The 24,994-nt window shown below is 40.6% G+C and overlaps 1 protein-coding gene across 1 annotated transcript in view; it reads left to right on the top strand.

Annotated features, from left to right (window-relative positions):
• GRM8 (glutamate metabotropic receptor 8) overlaps positions 1 to 24,994 on the top strand; it is a 720,057-nt gene that overhangs the window by 138,077 nt on the left and 556,986 nt on the right. Inside the window, exon 2 of the mRNA XM_002913413.4 lies at positions 1,243 to 1,459. Within this exon, the coding sequence (XP_002913459.1) occupies positions 1,243 to 1,459 (217 nt within the window). The remainder of the gene's footprint in view (positions 1 to 1,242; positions 1,460 to 24,994) is intronic.

Below are 24,994 nucleotides of genomic sequence, written 5' to 3'. Positions count from 1 at the left end.
ACCAAGTCAGGATTTTCAGGAATGGGGCTAGCTAGGTGTACATTGAAATTTGCGGTCTGCTACTTTCTCCGCTGCTGCCAATGTGATCTTTCTAAAACAAAAATCTGATTATGCCACTATCTTAGTTACAGTCATTCTGTGCTTCCCCATGCCTTTGTGTTAAAATACATACTTTTTGTCATACCTGACTAACCCTTTATCTGTCCAGCTTTGCAGTTTTATTTCCTGATGTTCCTCCCTTGCTACCCTGCATTCCCTCCATGTGAAATGCTGCAATTCCTGGCATCTACCATGCCCTTTCTTGACTGTATGCCTTTGGACATGCAGTTCTTTGTGGCTGAAATGCCCTTCTTCACCTTGTTTGCCAGATTCCTTGCATCATCTGTGCCCCATGTAGCCATAATGTCCTTCCACTCTATTCTTTAGCACCCATGTGTTCTTCTATCCCAGCACATTTTAAAAGGTTTTTAGGGGGAGATTTGTGGCATGTAGTTAATTTGTTACTTTGAATTTATTTAAGATAAATTACATAGGAGTCCTAGTTTTCAAAGTCTGGCAATTCACCCTATGTATGTCAGAAAATTGTCTATTTTCCTAAAGAAATTGTGGTATAGATTCCCATTTTGTAGTTTTTTTGGGTGGGCAGCTGGAAGGATCTTTTTATTAGAAGATAACATCATTGGCTGTTCCCAAATCTTTTTGTGGTACTCAATGATTATATCAATAAATGGTGAATAGACTTGCAAAACTATATATTTAAAGTAATTTACCAAAAGTATAATCTTAAGACTGAAATGGTATCAAGTGTAAAAAAATCTCATATTAAATTCTCTGTGATCGTGTACCCTTTATGTCCTAAAGCCAATACAATTTCAGAGGTGACCTTTTCTGATGTGTGTATGCATTCATTTTGGCTTCATTTGTGTGCCAGAACTTATCACTTATGGTACAAAAAAGAAACAACAAAAAGGACAAATGTTTTGCTTTGGCTTCAGAACCTGAAGCAGCACTAAGTTCTTTCTGGCTGTTTAGAAATGTGTTTTGAAAGAAAGTGAGCCTACAGACTTTTATAAAATATGAAATAAAAATAAAATAAGATTGGTGGTCACAAAACCATATTTTGACTTCAGGCTGATATGTCTAGTTTCCTGGTATAGCTTTGGCTACTTTGTCTCTTGTAAGATAATTCATCATTCGACAAGATTCTTCATGGGTTGAAATGATCTGTCATTTGTTTTGCAGATACCTCAAATCAGCTATGCATCCACAGCCCCAGAGCTAAGTGATAACACCAGATATGACTTCTTCTCTCGGGTAGTCCCACCTGACTCCTACCAAGCGCAAGCCATGGTGGACATTGTCACGGCCCTGGGGTGGAATTATGTGTCAACACTGGCTTCTGAGGGCAACTATGGAGAGAGTGGTGTGGAGGCCTTCACTCAGATCTCAAGGGAGATTGGTAAGCATATATTTATCAGATGATTGCATTTGGAGGTGACAATTTGTGGAAGTCTGAGCATCTCCAAGTGCTCTCTGATCTGTATGGAATAATTAGAGCTCCCACAGATGCATGACCCAGGCTGTCCACTCTAGGGGGAAGTTGGGTTCATTATAAATGATTTTGTTGTTCATGGTCTATCAAGGTGACACTTTGGTGCTAATTTAGGAGATAGAGCTCCCGACTCAGGCAAACATTTTTTAAAGTTGTCTGTTTTGATGAGGGAGTTTGCTGGCACATTAGAGCCACTGTAAATTTGAATAAATGACATACTATTTGATTGTTCTAGATGGAAGTTTATATTAGCAAGTCATTAAATTTAAAAAAAAAAGGCAGTGGAATTTAACATCCAACACTAGAGGGATTAAGACTGGTAATCATCTTAAAACAGCACTGAAGTAACCCCCAAGGCTATACTTCAGCAATATTCTTATTGTCATATTTGACTTTTTGCATTTTTATTCTTAACCTTATACTCCGTAGCTTACAGTGGAATGAAGGGCAGTATGTAAAATTTGGGTCAGAACAAGGTGCTGATGAGCTCTGTCCTGGGCTTTTTTCAAGGTGCTTATCCAAACCTCCATAGGCATTTTACCACATGCATGTTTAGCCATGAGGTTGTAAATCCATTTCATTATGTGAAAAAAACAGAACAACACAAAAAACAACTTAAAGTGCAAATCTTAATGCTGACTGGTCAACAATATAACTTGATGGGTGAAAGGAGACATATTGTTACTTAACAAATACTATTATTCTTATTAAGAATTGCTGAATAAAATGTACATATTTTTTCTCTAAGAGAAATAATAATATTTTGTGGAAAAATTAAAGTGCCCCTTGGCTGTTTTGAGTAATTTTGAACTTGAAGGAAGAAATTATATTGATAATTTGTTGTCTTTCTTGGAAGCTTCAGCTCAGGAAAGACCATGGGAGTGATTTGGGCTTATGTAGAATTACCAAGGATGGAGTCTGAAGTTATATTATTGGAATAAGATTTCTCTCGAAAGACTTGAAGATGCTTGGGATCTGTTCTTCTGCATATACTAGGGCATGAAAATTTATTATACACAATAGTTAGTATATTTAACATTTGTTCCAGTGTTCCAAGCCTGGTGTTGTTGGACAGATTGGGTTAATTGATTTAATTGAAGAATTGTCCACACCTGTTGTTAGTGTCCATGATACCATACTCTTTGCTCTTTGAAATTTTAAATTCCATCATTTTTGCTATAAAAATGATTCAAACATTCAATTAACTTTAAATGATTACCAATTATATTATCTTCTTGGATAAGAATCCTAAGTTTATCTTGGAGGAAATGCCCACTCAAATGAAAACAAAAGCTTCTTGAAGTAAGGTTAATGCATTATTTAAGCAGCTGATGTCAGTTCCCACCAGAGTGATAATTCTACAAGAGAAGGAAACTGATAGAGTATGTATTGAAATGATATGTTTTTTGCAGTGATCCTGTACATTCTTCAACTACAGGTCACATTGTGTGCATGAAACAGATTGCTATGAAAAATTCAATACAGGACATAATTTGCCAGTTGTTGCAGAATCTGATAAAGTGCATTGTTCTAAAAGTTAAGTGAGATCACAGTTTTATTCTTTTGACTAAAAAAAGAAATACTTAGTTTTCACTTTTGGGGAGCATTGCTATACTTTGGTAATACTGTCACATAAAAGGATTCAGATGGTGCCGTTCATTATTCCTGGGAGAAAATAATTTTAGTGCCTTGTGTATGCTCCTGATTAGAGCAACATGTTTCTTCAATGTTGATCCTTTCAGTATTCTGTGACTTGATTGGCTGTCCATTCTATTTCAGCTCTCACTTATCTGGGGAATGGAGGAGGGCTGGATTGTCAATTAATATGCAGAATACTGAAAAGGCCAAATTGGTACCACACTAGAGTATGCCATGGAATATATTAAATATCAAAATCATCCCTCATTTTAATGACAAAGATTTTTATCTAGAACAAAAATAGCTGAAAATTAAACCTTTTACATGACAATGATATTAATGGGAATAGCAAATGGTAGCAACTTAACCCATTCTGAAATGATCTGATGACTCTGATGAAAATTCATTAGTTTTGTAACATTCACTTCTCTTACTACAACATTGACATTTCTGTCACCAAGTTAGTAGTGTGTTTTTAAAAATCTTAGTGTCTTGACTGAGAAGGAGATATATAAATTCATTTTGTGGAGTGTCTGCCTATTAATAAAATTATATATTTTCCCAACTCTTATAAATTTTCCTGTACTCTGTTCAGATTTTCTTTCTTTAGAAACATTGATTGCTAAGAAGTTTCAGTGTAAATTGAGGCTTCCAATGTTTCCTCTCTGATTAATTCAGACAGATCATAATGGAATGATAGTGAAGTAAAAATCTGTTTAGTGATAAATTGCTTGTATGGTTTGATTAGAACATTTTTCATTTTAACAAATCTGAGACTTGCAGGAAGTGTGTGTGAATCTTGGAGAATGAAGAAAATAAGTAAATAATGGTCATGAAAACAGACAGATGTCTGTGATGCCTCTTACCTAGCCAAGATCCATCTAGGGAGAGCAGGACAGGAGTTACTTGATAAAATAAAGACAAATAGTCCCTTGATAGCTGTTATAGTATCAGCCCAAGGCATTCTTGACTATAGGATTTTTTTTTTTGAAAAGGCCAAAACATATTTGAGATCAGCAAATAGCACATTTGATTGGAGCATAGTTTGTGTCATGAATTATGGGAGACAAAATTGGAAGACTTGACATGGACACATAGTTGAGTATTTCACCTCCCAGAGAGGTAATTTTATTCAACTTCTAGTCCATGAAGGAAACTACTGAGGGGAGAGGGATCTATCAGGACATGTATTTAAGAGTGTAGTAATGAGAAGTGGAAGATGGGGAGACCAGTTGAGAGGCCTTTGCAGTATCAGTCTTGGCTTGATATAGGGCAGTGACAATAGAAATGGAAGAGGGAACAGACTTAGGAGACATTTGTGAGGTGGGGTCTATAGAACTTAGCAATTGATTGGAGGTAGAGCTTGAGGGTAAGAAAAAAATTAAAGTTGAACTTGAAATTCTGAACCTGGGCAATTAGGAGAATGCAAGTGCCACAAATAGAAAAGAGTCAGTAAAATGGAGAGGTTGATTTGGAATTGGGTGGGAAATGTGGTTTTGTTACAAATACAGTAAATTGTAGGAATCAATACATATCTTTTTGGAGAAAAGCAGCAAAAAACGTTTGCCTAGAGCTGAGAGGGAAACTGAGATATAGACCTGAGGTTCATTCTCACAAAATTGGTAATTGAGCTAGGAAAGGTAATTGCTGAGGTAGAGATATAGAGTGAGGGTTGAAAGGGGCTGAGGATAGACTCTGGGGAGAAGTTTTACATAGAGTTATGTGATAACAAGACTTGGTAAGGATGCAGAGAAAAGGGAACCCTTGTACACTCTTGGTAGGAGTGTAAATTACTGCAGTCATTATGGAAAATAATATGGAGGTTACTCAAAAATTAAAAATAGAACTACTCTATGATCCAGCAATCCTACTTCTTAGTATATATCTGAAAAAAAATGAAATCAGTATCTTGAAGAGATATCTAGACTCTCATATTCATTGTAACACATAATAGTCATAATAGCCAAGATATGGAAGCAACCAAAGTGTCCATTGATGGATGAATGGTTGAAGAAAATACATATAAGTGGAATATTATTTGGCCTTAAGAAAGAAAGAAATCCTGCCATTCATGACAACGTAGATGAACCTAGAGGACATTATGCTAAGTGAAATAAGCCAGACACAGAAAGAAAAATAATGCCGAAAAAGTTGAACTCATAAAAGCAGAGGGTAGAATGGTGGTTGCCAGGGGTTAGGGAGTAGGAGAAATGGGTAAATGTTGGCCAAAGGGTGCAAGCTTTCAGTTATGCCAGTTGAATAAGTTGATACACCAGATGAATAAGATGAATGTATAGAATGGTAACTATAGTTAAAATACCGTGTTGTATACTTGAAATTTGCTAAGAGAGTTGATCTTAAGTATTCTCACCACAAACACACACAAATAGTAACTATGTGAAGTGATGGATATGTTAATTAGCTTGATTGTGGTAATCATTTCACAGTATATACATATTTCAAAACATCATGTTGTACACCTTCAATATATACAATTTTCATTTGTCAATTTTATCTCAGTAAAGCTGAGGAAAATTGGTATAAATGGAAAAAAGTGTGGGAATAATGGCCTAGACTTAGCAAAGCTAAGAGTATGGCAGAGTGTTCTCTTCTCTCGGTGGGTTTGTGGCTAGGCTATGAGGGGACTCTCTGTCTCCTTTGAAGAAGATTTCCATGATGGGAGATGGTAGGAGTTCTTGAGGAAAAATTCAAGGATATTGAGCAGATTTTCATTGGAGAACAGAAACTTTTGACAGAGAGCATAGCTGAACATGTGCGGTCGGTGGCAGGAATCAAGGAGTGTCCTTGAAGGGGTGCATTAGTTTCCTAGGGCTGCCATAACAAAATGCCACAAACTAGACGGCTTAAAACAGTGGGAATGTATTGTCTCACAGATCTAGAGACCAGAAATTTGAAATCAAAATGTTAGCTATGCTGCTTCTAAAATCTGTAGGGGGAATCCTTCCTTTCCTTTTGTAACTTCTGGTTTCTGCCAGTCATCTTTGGTATTCATTGGCTTGTAGAGGCATCACTCCAATGTCTGCCTCGGTCATCATTTCACAGTCTTCTCCTTTCTTGTGTCTGTCTCTGTCTTCTCTTCTTATAGGGATGCCCATCATATTGGATTAAAGGCCCACCCTACTCCAGTGTGAACCTTATCTTAATTGCATTTGTGATCAACCTATTTCCATATAAGATTATATTCTGAGGATTGGGTTTGGGACTTCAACATATCTTGTTGGGAGACACAATTTAATACCCATAGCAGTGGGCAGTAGTGAAGATGGGTGTGCTTAGGAAGCTAACTTGCAGTGACAGGAATAGGAGGTAGACCAGGACAATAGATTAGAAATGAAGTTGAGAGGGGTGTTAAGTAGACAGAATTTGGTTAATGGAGAAGCCTATACAAAACCAGTTCAGAAGTTCCTTTCAGAATGTTACAGGATTTTACCCTCCCTGGCTACTTTGGTGGATGGAGTGATATGGATAATGGATAATTCAGGGTTCCAGACTAGGATATGTGGTGGGCTCCGAGTCTGGCTTTCCTAGGCTTCTAGGTAGTTAAGAGCTTCCCAGTAGGATCACAGTGGGCACTCCCTGTGCAGTGTTGAACTGGCTGTTCCACTTCCCTGCTTTGTGAAATTCCAAGGTGCTGCTCTTTCCAATGACACCTGGAAAATTATGGACATCCAGAGAGCCCTATTGAGCCTAATTTATTTTTATTTTCCCCTTTGGGCTCTCTTGGCCTGTAGGAAGGGAATAGCTCAGTTGCTTCTGGTTTTTAAGACTTATCCATGTTGCACACCCTCAGTTGTTAGGACCAGAGTCCTCTATTTCTGTCTTGTTTTAATTATTTGATATGGTGTTTTCATTGATGTTGTAATAAAGAGGTTCATAGTATATGCTTACATTTTTCCATCATAAGCTCTGGGGCTTGCAGCTTGTGACTCAAAAAAAATGACTTCCTTGAGTCTTTAGACAGGCTTTCACTTGTCTTACCTTATTATATTATTTTTAAAAAGAAGACAGGATAATAAATGTTAATGCTACCGCTATCATTATAAGGGGCAAGAAAGCTAAAGCTTTATCTTTGAAGATAAAAGGAATTTGTGAAAGCATTATATCTTCTCACTGTGGATTTGTACAGTATGGCAACACACCTCCTTTAATCAGTCATCATGTTTATGAATGGCTTATTGGAGATGACAGGCCTGTGAGTCGTCATTGCGCACATTACAGGGGGCAGAATAGACCTGATTCTGTCAAAGCTTCTAGCATACGTGACTTTTTTTTTTCTAATTTTTTTCTTCTAATTTGCAAATGCTGGAAGCTTCCAACTATTGTCTGACATGTGTTTGGAATCTTAAAATCTCAGAATTGGAAGGGATTGCAGAGGTCGTTGGACTGGCACAATCTGTTTGAAATGTTAATGTAATAAACCAATTTAATTAATTCTTTTTTGTGTATAAAATGACTGACACTTGCCAATAGTGATTTATTTTTTGGTGAGGGTCAAGCAATAAAGTCAGGGAGATTTCATTCCTGGTATATAATTGAAAAGTGCCCACTGATCATATTTTTAAACTATGTCAGTGCCATTTTAAAAGAAAGCATTTCTTTCCTCTTAGATTATAAACAATAACCAAGTTTCTATTAGCTGAAATGGATTCACTTCAAGATTAAAACAAAGTATTTTCAATGACAGAAAGAAAGGAATACATAAAGAGCAGCTTTCCCCCTCAGATGTTCATTGCTTTGGAAAAATGACTTCCAGCAGGCAAAAATCAATTTGACAAAAGTATTAATGTTGTAAAATACTATGAATGAAAGAGAACATTTAAATTCAATTGAAAATTTTACTTTATATTCCTACAGCTGAGTTCCATTGATAACACCACATTTCAAGTTGCAAATCATATTTAATTAATATTAACACCAGGTAATTGGCAAGAATAACTTCAAAGGAGGGCTGAGGAAATTGCAAATTGGAACTGCAGGTGCAGTGATCCTGCAGAAGCTTTATAGGGATCCAAAGAAAGTGTATATGATTTTAACAATTACTGCAGGACCTGATCAAATAGAGCATCATTTCAAAGCTGGTCTTCACCTTGGCCTTTCTTAATATTTAGGGCTTAGGAACTGCTAAGTAGCAGCAACTGCTGTTAATGTGAAATAGCAAGCAACATTCAATAAGTGCTTTCAGACCTATGATTATTTTTTTTTTTTAAAGATTTTATCAATTTATTTGACAGAGATAGAGACAGCCAGTGAGAGAGGGAACACAAGCAGGGGGAGTGGGAGAGGAAGAAGCAGGCTCCTAGCAGAGGAGCCTGATGTGGGGCCTCGATCCCATAACGCCGGGATCACGCCCTGAGCCGAAGGCAGACGCCTAACCGCTGTGCCACCCAGGCGCCCCTAGACCTATGATTCTTAATGCTGTAGTTAAGTGTTTAGTAAACAATGGCAATTTGAGGCAGTAGAACCCACATTGGAGTCAAAAACTTGTTTAAATGTCTCTTCTTCAATTATGAGACTTTGAGGATTAATTTTCTTGTCTGAAAAATGGGAGCCCTCTTCTCTGTGGTCATCAAATGATATAATACTGATGAATGTTATTCATAAACTCTAACATGCTCTTTGAAATCAGGTATTACTAGTGAAAGGAATGGGGATAAGATGGGTTTTTCTCCCCAGTGTGTGGCAAAGCTGCGTATTATGGGGGTGGTAGATGTACTGCCTGGTGTGTAGGATAAATAGCCAGAGAGGGCTTGGCTGGCTTTGTTAATTACCTTCAAACTTACTAATGTTCTTCCTGAGAGATCATGGAGATCAGAAAGGAGGATTCTGTGAAGCTCCTGACACCTTCCTCTCTCTATTCTCCTTACTAGTCTCCAAAACCACTATGGTAAGTCTTCTACCCCAAGTCTTATTCAATAAGTTATAATGATAAGTTACATTGTGTCACCTGACAGTTGTCTTTGCTTGGGTCTGGTTGTTTAGTTGCCACTTAGAAGAGTTGAGATACCGGGACAAGTTGGAATATTTTGCCTTATCTTCAGTGATGTGCTCCTATAGGTCCCTTGGCACCACTTGGCACTCTGTAATGCTGACCTCTCTGTATCCATCTTCTCCCAGTTTGTGTTTTTCTCAGGGGATGAACCCCCCACCATGTATTCCCCCCCATGCTAATATCCAGCAAAGTGCCTGGCACATAACAGATGCTTTATGAATTTCTGTTAAATGGTCATTGTCGCCAGATTCATGGTTTTGTTAGTATTGTGAACCTAGACGTCAGGCTTGCTCAGGCTCTGGGAACTGAAAGGCAGAGATGTTTCCAACAATGGTTTATACATTTTTTTTGCTAATGTGTAATCTATATGGGAAACTTTAGGGGCTTCCATACTGTTGAGCTACTTAGAATTCAATGTTTTATTACTGGCAAATATCAAAGCCTATAATTTGTAGGTGGAGACCACCTCTAAGCTCTCAGGTCAGACAGTGCTAGGGAGTAATTAAATGTTTCTCTTGAGCTGGGTTTGAATTCTGGAATTGTCATAACCTAGCTATGAGACCTTGGGTAACTTAATCTTGTTGTGCCCCAATTTCTTCATCTGTGTAATGGATTTAACAACTGTGCAAGAACAAACACAGTTTGTTCCTCTTTCTTTTTCAACCTAAATATTAATTTATTCAGCTAGCATTTGTTGTGCACACACCCTGTATCAGGACACACTTGTGCCAGGCTTTCAGGATGCGGAGATGAGTCATGGCTTCTGCTTCCTTCCTGGGTACCATGTATCGGAGGACTCAGATGCAAGCAAACCATTACAAATGCCTTAACAGCGGTTTATGGGCATTGCCCAAGATCATGTTGCCTAAAAGAGGGTGTCCTGCAGTTCAGGTAACAAAAGACCTGGCATCACACAGTGGAGGCTGACAGTCTGTGAACCGTAAGCTCAAAGACAGTACACTATGTGATGGGAAGTGAAATTTCGATAACTTCAACAGAAACACAGTTTCCTGAGAAAGAGGCAGCACGGAGAACTGAATATAGAATATGGTACTGACTTTGTAAGGAATGTTGTGCCTATTTGTGAAAAGTTTAAGAGGTATAAAATGTATATAGATTTTGACCATTTTTATTTCTCGATCTATTGATGATTACTCAGACAAGTGTATGACTTGCCCTCTCACATTAGCTCTTCTTCTCCCTGATCACCTGTGTCTTTGGCAATGTTTTTATTTTTATTTAGTTCCTCAGCCTGAGCCAGGGCCAACAGTTTGTCCTTGACCTCAGCCCACAAATTTCCAGGGTTTGAAATGTTTTGACCATGATGGACCCTGTGCCTGGTGGTCCCAGGGTGAGCCCTGATCCCCTCTCTAGGTCGCTGCAGACTTACTGTGTTAACCCATCCTTGACTAACACTCTGGATCCCTGGGAATGGGGCTCTGCCCTCAACTCTGGACTCTGAAGTTTGGGCTGTGACACTCTGCTGATTCCTTGTCGACTCTTTCACCTGATCGGGTGGGGGTGTCCAGTCCTGCCTACATTCTTGCACAGTGGCTGTGATCTGACTCTGCATAAGGCCACTGAGCACAACCCTGCCTGTGGAGTGAGCCCCTGATACGTGCTGGTGTCCTGACCCTCTCTGGCTTGTTTCCTTTACAGTTCTCACATCCTTTTAGAGTCCTATCCCTAGAATAAGAGAGCTTAGCCTCAGATGATGGTGTGAGGTTCTTTTTCAGAGATTCCCAGGCAAATTCTTGGGAAGGACCAGCATCTGTCACGTCAATGGTGCAGTCCATGTTTTGAGTTATTTTTTCCTACTACCTAACTCTCATCACCACCTATATTACTTTTCTAGGGCTACCATAACAAAGTACAACAAACTGGGTGGCTTAAACAATATCGGTCTAGTCTCAAGTCCTAGATCAACGTGTTGGGAAGATTGGTTCCTTTTGAGCATATAAAGGAGTATTTGTTCTACCCCTCTCCCCTGGCTTCTGGTGGTTTGCAAGCAATCTTTGGTGTTCCTTGGCATGTAGACATATCATTCTGATCTTTGTCTTCATCTTCATGGTATTCATTCTGTGTGTGTGTGTGTGTGTGTGTCCAAATTTCCCCTTTCTGTAAGGACACCAGTCATATAAGATTTCTATAACGACACCCACCCTAATCTAATATGACTTCATATTGGATGACCTCATATGAGTATGATCTCATCTTAATCGCATTTGTAATGACCCTTAGTTAATTACATCTGCAATGAAAATAAAGTAACATTCTGAAGTACTAGGAGTTATCATATGAGTTTTTCTGGGGATACAATTCAATCCCTAATACCAACGATGGCTGCTGATTTATGGAGTTCTTTCTGAATCGAACCCACATTTGTCCTGGTTCTTTGGGTGGACTCTGGGCCTTGGGCTACTCAATTTCTCCTGAGGCATCAGCTTCTGTAACCAGGTTAGCCAACCTTGTTTCCCCTTGTCCTTGCCAGCTGGTCTCTGGATGCCTCAGAACTGAATGCCTGAGTCATGACAAGAATACCCTTTTCCTCCTTTGCCTAGCCTTAAAGAAATCACATTCTTTTATTTCCTTTTCCAAAGTAATTTCCTCATTAAAGCCATTCTGCTTCGAAACTCTAGCACTTGATGGGAGCTTTAAGGTGCAATGTGTACTTCACTGTGTCGATGAGAGAACGTAGTATAAAAACACCCTCCTTGCAGAAATGAAGAAACATCAGAATCCATTTATGTCAATTTTGTAGGCCTGAAAGAGTTGGCTTGAGAATTAGGAGTGTGTTTTCCCAGTTTACTCTATTACTTATCAACTAAGCGCTAATTATGGTTTCCTTGAAAATAAATGGCTCAAGAATAGTACAATCAGAAGGCTATGAAATGAATAGTTTGTTGAGATAGGTGCCGATTATTTCCGGGGTCGTGTCCCTTGGCAAAACCATGCTGCACAGTCTTTGTTCTCTAACATCTGCATGTTTGACAGATACTGGGCTTCTTTCTTGGCTTCTTTCAGTGTTACCTGCCCAGAGCCTTTCCATGACTCATTGGGGGCCCCACAAGGGGAAGGCAGGGGAAAGGAGAGAAAGTGAAACTCAAGTCAGCATATTTTGTTTCTTGTTAACAGCTCTGGGAAGAGGTTTGGTCGGGAAAAGAATTTTAAGTAATGATTTAAACATATCTTCTGGCATTGTAGCAATGAGAGGGAGGAAAAAAAGCCTCTTGCAGCAGCTCAGATACACTTCCAAGGCCGCGGTACTCAGGGCCATGTGACTCTGGGGCCACATTTGCATCATGGATCACGGCTGGCATGCACATAATGGACTATTAAGGGAAAGTGGGATGCACAGAGTACATTGCCAGCCTTTTGTGTTTGATATCGTGAAGGGCAACCAGTGCGTTCCCCTTCAAAATGATGCGTGATGCTGTTGCCGGAAGGAATCCTGCATTAGATGGAACTATTCATGTGAGCTGATGTGACAATTTATTCAGCAAATATTGGAGCACCTACTATGTGTGTGAACCCCGTTCCTAGGAGGTTGGGGATATGGTGTTGGATCAGACAGACCTGGTTGCTGCGCTTGTGGGATTTCTAATCAATCTTACTGTCTTTACATTTCTCATGTCCTTTTAGTCTCCTGTCTCTAGGCTATGGGAACTCAGCCCAAGCCAGAAGCAGTGTGAGATGCCTGGGACTGAGAGTCCATGAAAAATGTGGAGAGGGGGCCTGGGTCTGTCGCATCGATAACTAGATCTGTTCAGTGTTCTGGAGGCTTCCATGGCATGCTGGGAGGGAAGGGACATATGTTTGGAGGAAGAGTATACATGTGTGTTTGTGTGGGTATGCAGAGGGGTGGACCTGGACGACGAAGGAGACAGGCCCGCTCCCCAGGGGGCAGGCGATCGGGAGCAGCACAGATGCGGGTGGGGTAAGTGCCGTTTAGGCACACAGAGCATAGGTCAAGAAATTACCTTTCCACGTGAGTAACGTGAACTTCCTGCCATGTGGCACGCCTGGAATTCCTGCCTTCCCCTACATTGGTCTGGTTAATGTTTCCTTATTCTTCTGTTCTCAGATTCTTTCCCAGAAGTCTTCTCTGCTCTCCTTCTCCTCCTCCCAGCTAAGTTAGGGTTCTCTTCTCTGTGTGCTGCCAAATAAAAACAAACCCAGACATGGATAAGGAGAGACTTTATTCAGGAGAAAGACCATTGTAATAGAGAATGCCCGTATCTCAGAAATCTGCAAACAAGAAAAAATCAAAGGGGAAAAAGTCTTTTCTTTTACAGGGTAGAGAGGAATAAGCAAAAGCTTAATGGAGATTTTTAAAGGGAAGTTTGGGCAAGCAAAGGGCAAATGACCAGTAAGGTCTGATAGGAGAGTGTCCTCTTGTGGTCAGCCAATTACTGGGGGAAGCAAATAAGGGGACATGTTCCATTTTTCAGTGCTTGCTCAGATTTGGGGGCAGACAGAGTTCAGAGACATGTAGGAAGGAGAGAAGCCTGACCTAAGTTTTGTCAAGACAAAGTAGAAGGCGAGAAGCGGGCCACTTTGACCACTTAGTCAGTTTCTAGGTACCTTACAAATAGATATCTTACCACTTTGTATTTTAATTACTTCTTTGTCTTCCTTCAGAGGTAGAGAGCACACCTTATTTATCCTTGTATTAGTACTGTGGTTGCAGGGTCTGGAAGAGGCTCTAACAATGCTTGTTGAATGAGTAGATAAATGAGCACAGAGCAGGTGAGTGCACCCTGGTGACAGGCTATCAGGAAGGAGGTAGTCTGGAGGGTGTAGGTTGATGAACAGGCTAGCAGTTCACACGGAAGGGGATGGGCCCTGCCTAGGGTCAGGATTCAGCATCACATCCTCCCTACTGGCATTTGGGAGACTTGGGGCCTGGGTGGCAGGGTGGGTCTACAACAGAAGGTTTCATGGGAAGCAAGGAGAACTAGGAAACCAGAGTTTGAGGCCAGGTTTAAGTTGGGAAACAGAAGCAGTAGCTTAAGTAGATGACAGCAAGTTTGATGCCCAGACTGGTAAACTTGATTCTGAGAACCAGAACCAGACACTGGACTTATAGTTCTGGCAGGGCAAAGTCGAGTTAAGGTTTAGAGCTCTGTGAGGTCTGACAAGTAGGTGCATGCAACACCAGAAAGTAGGGAAATGTGTTGAATGTATTACTCCTCTTTCAAATGTCTTTGAGTGTTCCAGGTATGTAAGTGTGTGGGATAATTCATGACTATACGATATCCTAAAGGTATATGTCATCTGGTATTTAGAGCCGTGACTTCGGGCCCTGAGGAGCTTGCTTATTCATGATTCATTTGACAAAAGATTGGAGCCAATATGAGGTTCTAAGGATTGTGCTAGGTGCGGAGAATTCACACATGTGGTCTCTGGACTCAAGGGGCTTACTTAGATTCTATTGAGGAGACTGATTTTAAAAGAAAATCAGTAAACAAACTAGTAATTATAAGTTGAAACTAATGATTATAAATCATGTTTTATTAAGAAAGAAACAAATGCATGTTTATAGTTTATTGGTGAGATATCTGGGAAGCTGGTGTGGCTAGAAACCAGCAAGGAAAAAGGTAGCAGCTCATGAGACAAACATGTCAGAGGCGTGATTGACTGGTTTTGTAGACCATGGCAGAATGTGTGGATTTTATTTTCAAGCAATGGAAAACCTTTGAAGACATTTGATTTGAGGGTGGCATGGTATGATTGAGATTTTAAGGGGATCATGTGTAGAAACTGGATTGCAGGGCAAGGCAGGAGCCACAGATGAGTTAGAAATTCATTGCAGGCAAGGTCTGAGGTTGGCTTGGACTAGGGTGGGGGTAACAGCAGGGAGATAGATGTGTGACTTGGCTTAGGCACAAGGAGAATCGAAGTTCCAGGCCTGGGGAAGTGAGGTGAATTGCTGCTATGGGGATCTAAGCCACTGAAACAAAAGTAGCTTAAGACGTGTTGGCCAGCAGCAGGGTGTGTCCTGGAGCGCTTAGATTAGGATGGGTGTGCCCCAAATGACGCTGTGACTCCCCTAAAAGGATATTTCTGGGGTGGGAAGTCAAGTGAATTATTTCCTGCCAAAATTTCACTTCACTTAAAACTTAAGTGAAAAAGAACAAAAAGGTAAGTGTCCCCCAGGTTGCTATTATCTTTTTTTTTTTTTAAACAAAATCCATTTAGAGATCTTTATTGGTGTTTTTCCTGAGTGCTAGGAGGACCTGAAGTTTAGAGTGTTCTTGTTAATAGTTTCAAACATTTTCCTCTTAACTCATGTTTCTTGTTGCTCTTTCACTCATATTACCTATTCATTTTAAGACTCATTAATCATTATGCAGTTTTCTGAACATTTTTGTGCTCTTATAGTACAGTGGTGATTCTGGAAACACTCCTGGGTCCCCATAGTCAAGAGTCATAGAAATAAATGGATGCTTTGACGCTTTGGTCTCTAAAAATTAGGTTTAGTGCATCTTTTATTTAAAGTATGCAAAATGACGATTTGACCTAATGACTTTTGATTTGCAAATTCCAACACGCATTGTATCTATTAAATGTGAGTATATGCTTACCAAAGTCTCAATAAACCTTCCATGGAAAGTGGAGCCTCTCTTGCTCACCACCCCCACCCCGTCTTATTGTCCCCAAACCTAAGAGTCTCCTTAGAGAACTCATTGAAAACCAAGGGAAAATCATGTTCTTTTTACTATCACTTGCTATTTCTCTTTTGAGGTCACAGACTGGTTTCTGCAGTCATGTTTCTCATCTTAGCCTTGCCAAGCTACAGGGAGAACAAAGAATGTTCTTCAAACAGCCTAATTTCTTACCTTTCCTTCCCTCTCCCCTCACTCACTGTGTTCCATGCCACACCTTATGTTTTCTAATGTGCCTGTGTGGATTCTCTTCCATTTTCTGGAAATGAGGCAACCTCGGTGTCTGCCTGGAGCTATTTTTGTTCTTCAAGACCCTGCATTAATGATACTTAGTGAGGCCTTCCTGGATTCCCTTAAGTAGTGTTAGTTGAGCTCTTTTCTGAGATTGCAACCCTTTGCACACACCTTTAGTAAAGAGAGCGTTTATTTCACTGTCTGGACTCAAACCAATGAGGGATTTGGGGGTTCAGAAACCTAGAAAGTCTAGGAGTAAATCTGACTTCAGGTAGGCTCAGCTCCGCATTTTAAAACGAAGGCAACAGGAATGAGTTCCAGCTCTGAGCTCTGCTTTCTTGCGTGTTGGCTTTATCCTCAGGTTTCTTCCATGTGGTGGGAAGATGGCCACCAGCAGCTGTGGGCTTATACACTATACTGCCATCTTAGTAACTGTATTAGTTTCCCAGAGCTGCCTTAACAAATTGCCACACACTGTATGGCTTAAAACAACAGAAATTTATTCTCCCACAATTGTGGAGCCAGAAGTTGGAAATCAAGGTGTTGGCAGAGTTGGCTCCTTCTGGAGGCTAGGAGGGATAATCCATTCCATGCCTCTCTCCAAGCTTTCGGCGGCTGCCAGCAAATCTTGGCATTCCTTGGCTTGTGGCTGCATAACTGTAATCTCTTTCTCCATTGTCACATCACCTTTGTCTTTTTGTTTGTGTGTTTTTTTCTGTTTCTTTTAAAAACACTCGTTGTTAGATATAGGAGTCACTTTAATCCAGAACGATTTCATCTTGAGTTTCCTCTCTTAATTGTATATGCAAGGATCCCTATTCCAAATAAGACCACATCCTGAGTTCCAGATGGACATATCTGGATGTCCCACTCTCAGTGTTAGTGGAAAGGGTGTACTTCCCTCCCATTAGTTCCAGCAAAGGTCTAGGCTTGGCCCCGCCATGTTGGGTTTTATAGTGCCTCACTCAAATTACCACTGTGGGCTAGGGAAAGGACTGTTCACCTTGGACTTCACATGAGTCGCCATGAGTCGCACGCCCATCTGGAGCTGGGGAGAGGAAGGTGGGATAAGCCCTACTTGAAACACATGGTCTAAGCCAGAGGGAAGGGCCATTCCTCAAAGCTAAATTGAGGTGCTCTCCTAGAACAAGGAGAAAAGGCTGCCAGGCAAGTGAATCACACAGATGTTCACTGCACACACTGTGTGGTGCCAGTCTGTTGACATCTCTGCCTCCCACCTAGACTGTGACCTCCGCAGGGGAATCAGCAACCTAGTCTTATTCGTCAGTGCCCGGGGCATGATAGAACTCTATCAACATATGTTAAATGAAGTTAAAGTAGCTAAAATTTTCCTGAAAAATAGGACTTTAACCATGAATCATAATATTTGTCAAAAATAGGTTTGGCTTCCTTCTAAATGACAACAAATAAAACAGTTTCAAGGACAAGAAAAGGCTTCTGTAGAGGTGTTCTCCTCTACTTTGAAAAGGATCTGCATTTTGTTCTGCCTCTCTTGGCCCTAGTGTGTTAGGAACCAAAGGATCAACCCAGGGGCTTCATGCTCATTGATGGGAGTCATGTCTACCTACTCAGCAGTTGTCTGTGGCAAGATATGCACTGCCCACCACCACCACTAATGGAGTCCAATCTGTGAAAATAGCACATATCATACAACAGCCAGAGAGCTGCCTGATAGGGCCTCTCAGCTATGGGCCAGTTCTGAACACCAACTAATTGGACAGAAATCAGAGGAGCTCAGGTTAGAAGGAAAGAACTAGAACATCCTGTTTGGCTGTCTTAAATATGGCTCAATCCTCTGTTTTCAAAGAAGATATTTTAGTTATTTCTATGGTTTCTAAATCAATGACTTTTTAGTTTCTTCATTAAAAAAATGGAATTTTCTTTGGGACTGTCAAGAAGTATGGAAGCCTTTTGTGCTGTATGAGTCTTGAGGAGAGAAGAGCACTCTGGGAAAGCCCTGTTATTGAGATCTGACTTAAAATGTGTAACTATAATTGGCATATTGAATATAATCCATTGTGACACTTCTTTATTTTAAAGTTGCAACCACTTTAAGTAACTTTATTTTTTTAAGTAGCTTAAAGTAGCTTTATTTTTCTTCTTCCTACTAATTCTTTAGATATGATGGTCTAGTTCTCCCAGCACTCCCCTCTAGAGGGTATCTTGGCCTCATACTCTTAGTTCTCTAGTTACTTTTAAGTATATGAAAAGTCTCATTTCAGTTATTAAAATGTCCAGTCCAATGGAATAAAACTTTGAAATTCAGCAAACTGAAAGTTTCTCCCCTCTCACAGATTGGAGCTGTTTTAGGCTAGAGCCCTGCAGTGGAGAAGCAGGTTGGGCTATGGTTGGCTTCTTCTCCTCTGCCTTTCTGTGCCTTTTCTCCCTGTGCCCCAACTTCCTAGTCCTACTTTAACATCCTGGAGTGGTTAGTGAAGCACCAGCAGAGGTATTCCTGGCTTGGGATGGCTATAGTACCTATCCTTAATTGATGGCGTTGTCTCCTCTTTTCCCCATTTAAGTTTTCCTTGGAGAAACCTTGGTTTTCTCCCTGGCATTTGGTATAGGGCCCTCCATGTGGGTCACCATATGCTTTGGGTCTTGATCTCAGCAGCATGAACTTGTGAGTTCAGCTTTTCTCTCCCTTGCTTATAAACAAAAATCTGGAGGTAGGACTTGATTAATGAAAGTGGAACAGGAAACTCTGGTTTCTTTTATGTATGCTGCAATAGGAGATGTCCCCTGGTCACATTAGATGAGATGTATTGCACACTGGCTGTGGGCAAGGCACTGTGACAGGCACGGAGTAGCAATACAGAGATGTATGTGATATGAGGTAAGATTCCAAGAACTTAGAGATAAGATGAGCAAAAATGATTTCTGGAGGGAGGTACAGGTCACAGGCTGTGTAAGTGCAGAGGATGAGGTGATTGCTTCCAATCAGGAGTGTTATGGAAGGGCCTTCTGGAGGGGATGCATTGGGCTGGGTACTGAAGGAAGAGGGCGTGTATGTAGATGGAGACCAGGGGGGCAGACATTAGCATTTCAAGCAATATGTGCCCCATAGAGTTCAAGATTTCCATTGATAAATACACAAGATTGCCCTGGAATTCTCAATTATAAAAATGAAGTTTAATTTGCTTCCTCTGGCATACATGCCTTTGTATTTTCCTCACTTCAGTTTTATGATCAAGAAGGACCTGATCCATCAATGGGATTTATGTTTCTGATTTCCCAACATTCTTGGTATGCATCATTTTATCTCAAACCTTTTCCATGTTGGTGGTAATAAAGACTTGTTATTCTGTTCTTACTTTGAAACATTCAGTAGTCTGAATGTCATTGTCATTGGAACTGTGGTGTTTCCTTCACTAGCCTTCAGTAGCAGTGATTCCTAAAGAGGGACCAGGATGGGTGAGTGTTAGTGATAAGAGAAAACCACCTCTCAATATCCTCAGAATGGGCCATGGTGATCAGGGCCTGCAATCACTGTCTCCCTCAACAATTTACCTTTCCGTTCTTTCTGTAGATGTGGCACAACTATGTCATTGCTTTATTTTAATGACTTACAGAATCTGAGGCTCATTACAACTTCATGTCCCCACATTATTGATGGTTTTGTGTTTGCAGAGAACTATAAAGCTATGTCCTCTATAAGGAAGGTGGCTTGTGTTTTCACATGTTGTTTACCATAACTAACATGGTCTAGAGTATACCTCAAGTTCCCCAGTCTACTCCCAGAGTTCAATTACTCAAGTGCATAGCTGTTGGAGACAGCAAGAAGACTATAGTTCAGCCTATCTCTTCAAAAGAATCTACCCCCTGACCTGTTTTGTATCTGAAGATCTTCGTGTTTGCAAGTGCAGCCCAGTCTAGCTCTGTACATTTTCATTGTTCTGGTAGTCATCTCTTTCTTGGATACCAACTCTCCTTGGAGGTTGGGAAACACTTTTTTTTTTTTTAACTCTTGAAAGACAAAAAATATCTTAATATCCTTTCCAAGGAAAAATGGGGCTACTTGCTGCATCTAGATACCTTCAGTGATTTTTAAGCTCTGTATTACATTATGAGATTACAGGCACCTTTCCCCCCTCCCCCCAATAAGAGGTGAGGGGACCACAAATGTGATCTGTAGAAGGTCATATTTCTGCTAAGGTCTCCTAATACTTTTATAAAGTACCCGGTCTCATATATCCAGGTACTATGTTGTTAGGTGTTGTGGTTACATGAACAGAACACACACTATCTTCTAGGGATTTACATTCCAGACCAGGAGTTACTTTCTGTGGTTGTCAGATTCGGTATTGAGGCTCTGGGAGGGCATGTATGAAAGTACTTTGTTTTGCCCAGAGATCACGGGAAACACTCTCATGAAATGATGTTTGAACTGATTTGGGATAAAGGGGGCTGGCATTTGAAGCAGAGGGGACAGCATTTGCCAAAGTGTAGAACCAAGAAAGAGTATGGCAATTTTAAGGGAGTGCAAATGTTTTGGCAAGGTAGGGTGCAAGGAGTCTGGAGGTTTATAGGTGAATGACAGGAGATGAGACTGGAAAATAAATGAGAACAGGCTTGTAAGGGACCTGTTTACCAACCCAGGAGATAGGCCTATTGAAGGATTTAAAACAGGGCAGCAACACGGCCAGATTTGTGTTTTAGGGAGGCCCCTCTGACAGTAGGTTGAAAGATGGACAGAGAGACCCAATCCATCTGTAGGCAGCAAGATGAGTTAGTAGGTTATTGCAAAAGTCCAGGCAACAAGTGACAAGGCCTTAAATAAAGCTGTGGTAGTGAGGATGGAGGTGAGGTGACAAATAGGACTGTTAGGAAGTAGAATCAGTAGGTTTTTGCAAGCAATTGGATGTACAGAGAGAGAAGAAAGAGATAACTCTCACACTTCTGACAATTATGTGGATGATTGTTATTAGCCCAAATGAGAAAAACAAAAGGAAATGTTTTAGAGTAAACTAATATTTTTAAAAAGATTATTGAATACATTCTACAAGGATGTTTTTGGATGAGATCAACTTTACCTCAATGGATTTTGAGTAAAGCAGATGGCTTTCCCTAATGTGGGTAGACCTTATCCAATCAGTGGAAGGCCTGAATAGAACAAAAGATTGGCTTCCCCCAAGCAAGAGGGAGTTCTGTGGCAGTCCACACATTTGCACTGCACCGTCGGCAGCTTTTCTGTGGGTCTCCAGACCGCTGACCCACCCTGCAGAATTTGGACTTGCCAGCTTCCATAACGTCGTAAGCCAGTTCCTTAAAATAAATCCCTATCTCTCTGTCTACCTCTCTCCCTCTCTCCCTGTCTATCTACACATCCTATTGATTCTGCTTCTCTGGAGAACCCTGACTAATACAACATGCTTTGAGGCCATTGGTCTAGCAGTTGCCCAGTGATACCAGTATGTGATGACATTGGGTAGGTGACTTCTCTAGGACTCACTTGCCTCATCTGTAAACTGAGGATAAACAATAGTCTTTACCTCTATGGTTTTTGTTATAATTAAACAAGAAAATCCACATAAAGTTTTTAACTTAAGGTCTAGCATGCAGTAAGCTCTTAAGAAATGTTTGCCATTATTATTATAACCAAGGAAACATTTCCACATTAGTGTTAATGATAATAACAACTCAGATTGTTACCTTTCCCAGGAGGGATTTATGTGATAATAGGGATCAGAGTTTTCCATTAGAAGAATTAGCCTCTTAGCTTAATGCTTTGCACATTGAACTAATAGGCAAATGTTCATTGAATGGTTGAATTATTTCCTAGTACCAATGAGTAGGATCAGAGAACCACAGCAGATTCCAAAAGGGAGAAACTGAGGCCCAAAGAGATGAATGACTTAGTAAAGGCCATAGAGTGAGTTAGTGGAAAATCTACGACTGGGGCTCAGGCGTCCTGGCTCCTGTCTAATGCCTTTTCTCCTGGAGCAGGGGCCTGCCCCTGAAATCAGACCATGCAGATAATCTCCAGGCTGCCAAACTAGCCCATTTTAGAGAGGACTATATTTTATATTCTCCTTTGTGCAGGTTAGGCACCTGATGACTTATTTGGTAAACTCCTTAAAAAGCTTATTCCTGAATGGACCAAAATGTATAAAGTATTTTTGTATAAAGTATTTTTTAAAATTAAATAAAAATGGTTTTAGGATTATCAGCCTACATGAATATGGAACAAAAGAAGACAAAGAGTCATACATATTTTTTCCCTTCCTTTTCTGGTCAAACCCTTGCACACGCAGTATGTGCTCACCATGGGCACACCAATTCAGTGTTTACTCTCACTTTAACTCCCTGCCATTTGTCCTCTTCTCTCTCATTGTAGCGAAATTACTTTGTAGGAGTTATCTCAGAGACCAAGTCCAAGGCCTTTACTCAGCTTCCTTCCTTCTTGACCCCTTTGCATCATCCACCACAGCCGATCCCTTCTTCTTCTGGAAACTGACTCCTTTAACAGGAGGCAGAGCTCCCTCTTGACACCTTCACCTCCTCCCACCCCAATGGTAAATGTTTCTGAAGGAACTTTTCTGGCAATCTCATCCAAGCTATTACTTTCAACTATCATCTGTGTGCTGATGGCTTGCCAAATGGTATCTTCACTTCTGATGTCTCATCCAAGCTGTAGACTCATACTCTGTCATTCATATTTATCTTCCCTCCCTCCTTCCTTTTCCCTCTTCCCTCCCATTTTGGGCCAGGCACAGTACTAGGAGCAGGGGTTACATATGAAGGCCACAGGTTTTGCCTTCAGAGCTCAGGTTATTGAGGGGGGAGTCAGATGTTGGTTCATGCAATCACAGCAATTCTAACAATTTGAAGTGTGCCGTTGAAGATGTACCTAAGATTCTGTGGGAACATAAGTAAAGTAAGATCGTGAATGATTAATTCTCTCTGGGCAGGGGTGATGACAGGATTGGTTTCATGAAGCCAATAGGAGTTGAATTGTGAAGATGGGAAGGTATTAGCCGGGTAAAAAGGGCTCAAGGGATCATTCAATTGCACAGGAATTGAGAAGCATGTATTTGCAATGGCAAGTTGTTCAGTGTGACTGGGCTGCAGGAGTTCAGGATAGGGGCTGGAGAGATGGGTAAGTGAGAGAGAATAGGCTAGGGATATGGGCAAAGGCCAACTGAAAGAGGACCTTCTGTGCTGTTCAAGGGATTTTTAACTGTCTCTCAACATCTCTAATTAGCATTTCATTCTTATAATCTCTTGGACTGAAGTGATCTTTTACTTCAAATATTTCTGTTGACCATATTAATTTTCAGCTAATGAGAAGATACCTAGTGGTGGGTGTTTTGTTTACAGGCTGAGTGCATTTCTGGTAAAGGGAAGAAGGGCTGCTTTTGATAGCAAGCCTTGGACCCAATCCAAAACTGGCTTAGATAGTAAGTGCATTTATCTTCCTACCTAACAAGAAGGCAGGAGGTATGTCAATTCCAGGGTTGTTTATGTCAATGTCCAATGAAAGCAGCAAGGATTTAGTTTCTTTCCATTTTTACACTCTGCTGTCCTTAGCATGTGGGCTTCCTCTTCATCTTGGTGCCCTCATTGTCTCATTGTAACAGGTCTAAGTATTTCATGGAAATGGCAATATCTATAGAGAAACAAAAGGAAATTTCTCTTTATGGATATCTCCATTTTTTTTTTCAAGAGCAAAGAAAAAAATCCTTTCTTAGAAACCACCAGAAGACTCCCTATCATGTCTTTTTTGGCCAGAATTCTTTTACATGCCTCTTTCTAATTCAGTACTTAAGTAGGAAATAGAAATACGATGATGGAATTCGATCATTCATTCTCAGTGGTGGCAGAACTGCCATCATAGGGACAAAAATTGGTTTGGTTGTGGAGGGGTTTAGTTTTCTATGCTACTGTTACAAATCACCAAAAACTTGGTGGCTTAGAAACTACACAGAACTATCTTACAGTTCTGGAGGCCAGAAGCTTAAGATGTGTCTCACTGAGCTATAATTAAGGTGCAGGCAGGGCTGTGTTCCTTCTGGAGGTTCTAGAAGAGAATTGATTTCCTTACCTTTTCCTCCTTCTAGAGGCTGCCTGCATTCCTTGGTTCATGGCTCCCTTCGTCCATCTTCAAAGCCAGCAATGATCAGCTGAGTCTTTTTCATGATCCCCTCTTTCTCTTTTCTGATTTTCTGCCTTCCTTTTCTCCATTTAAGGACTCTGTGATTATATTGGACCCACCAGGGTAATCCAGGATAATCTCTCGTCTAACATTCAGCAGAATAGCAATCTCAATTCTATCTGCAACCTTAATTCCCCTTTGCCATGTAACCTAACGTATCTGCAGGTCCCAGACATTAGGATGTGGAAATATTTGGGGAACCATTATTCTGCCTACCACAGGGACAAAAATATCTTAGATTTTTACAACGGTTTGTCCTCCGAAGGCCACAGAACATAAACAGGTGTACAGTAGATCTGTGGTATTAAAATTTCATGTGGAGGGAGTTGGGGAGTATTTGAGGGGGAAAAATGTCTACAAAGGCTCTCCACGTGGCAATGAGGGGAAAGAAGGATGAGAAATATTAAGTCAGACTAACTAAACTAAGACTTCCCAGCAGGGCTCAGGAGGGGCCAATGTGCTCTGAGGCAAACAGCCAGTGCTGCCTGAACAATCTATCAGCAAGGAGGAAGGGGAAGTAGCTGTTGGGTCTACAAGGAAGCAGGATCCACTCCAGGGGTACGTCTAAAGCTGTGGCAAGAGAAAGGGTAATCAGTAATGGGGTAATAGGCAGAAAGCATTAACTTTGGCAGGGTTGAAGTCACGCAAAATCCAGATGGTTTCTGCCATTGTTTGTTCTTTCTCTCCACTATTTTTGACTTACTTTTATTTTTAAA

This window comes from Ailuropoda melanoleuca, chromosome 1 (genome assembly GCF_002007445.2).
Source record: "Ailuropoda melanoleuca isolate Jingjing chromosome 1, ASM200744v2, whole genome shotgun sequence".
Taxonomy (NCBI): Eukaryota; Metazoa; Chordata; class Mammalia; order Carnivora; family Ursidae; genus Ailuropoda; species Ailuropoda melanoleuca.
This window is presented reverse-complemented; position numbering and strand designations above follow the sequence as displayed.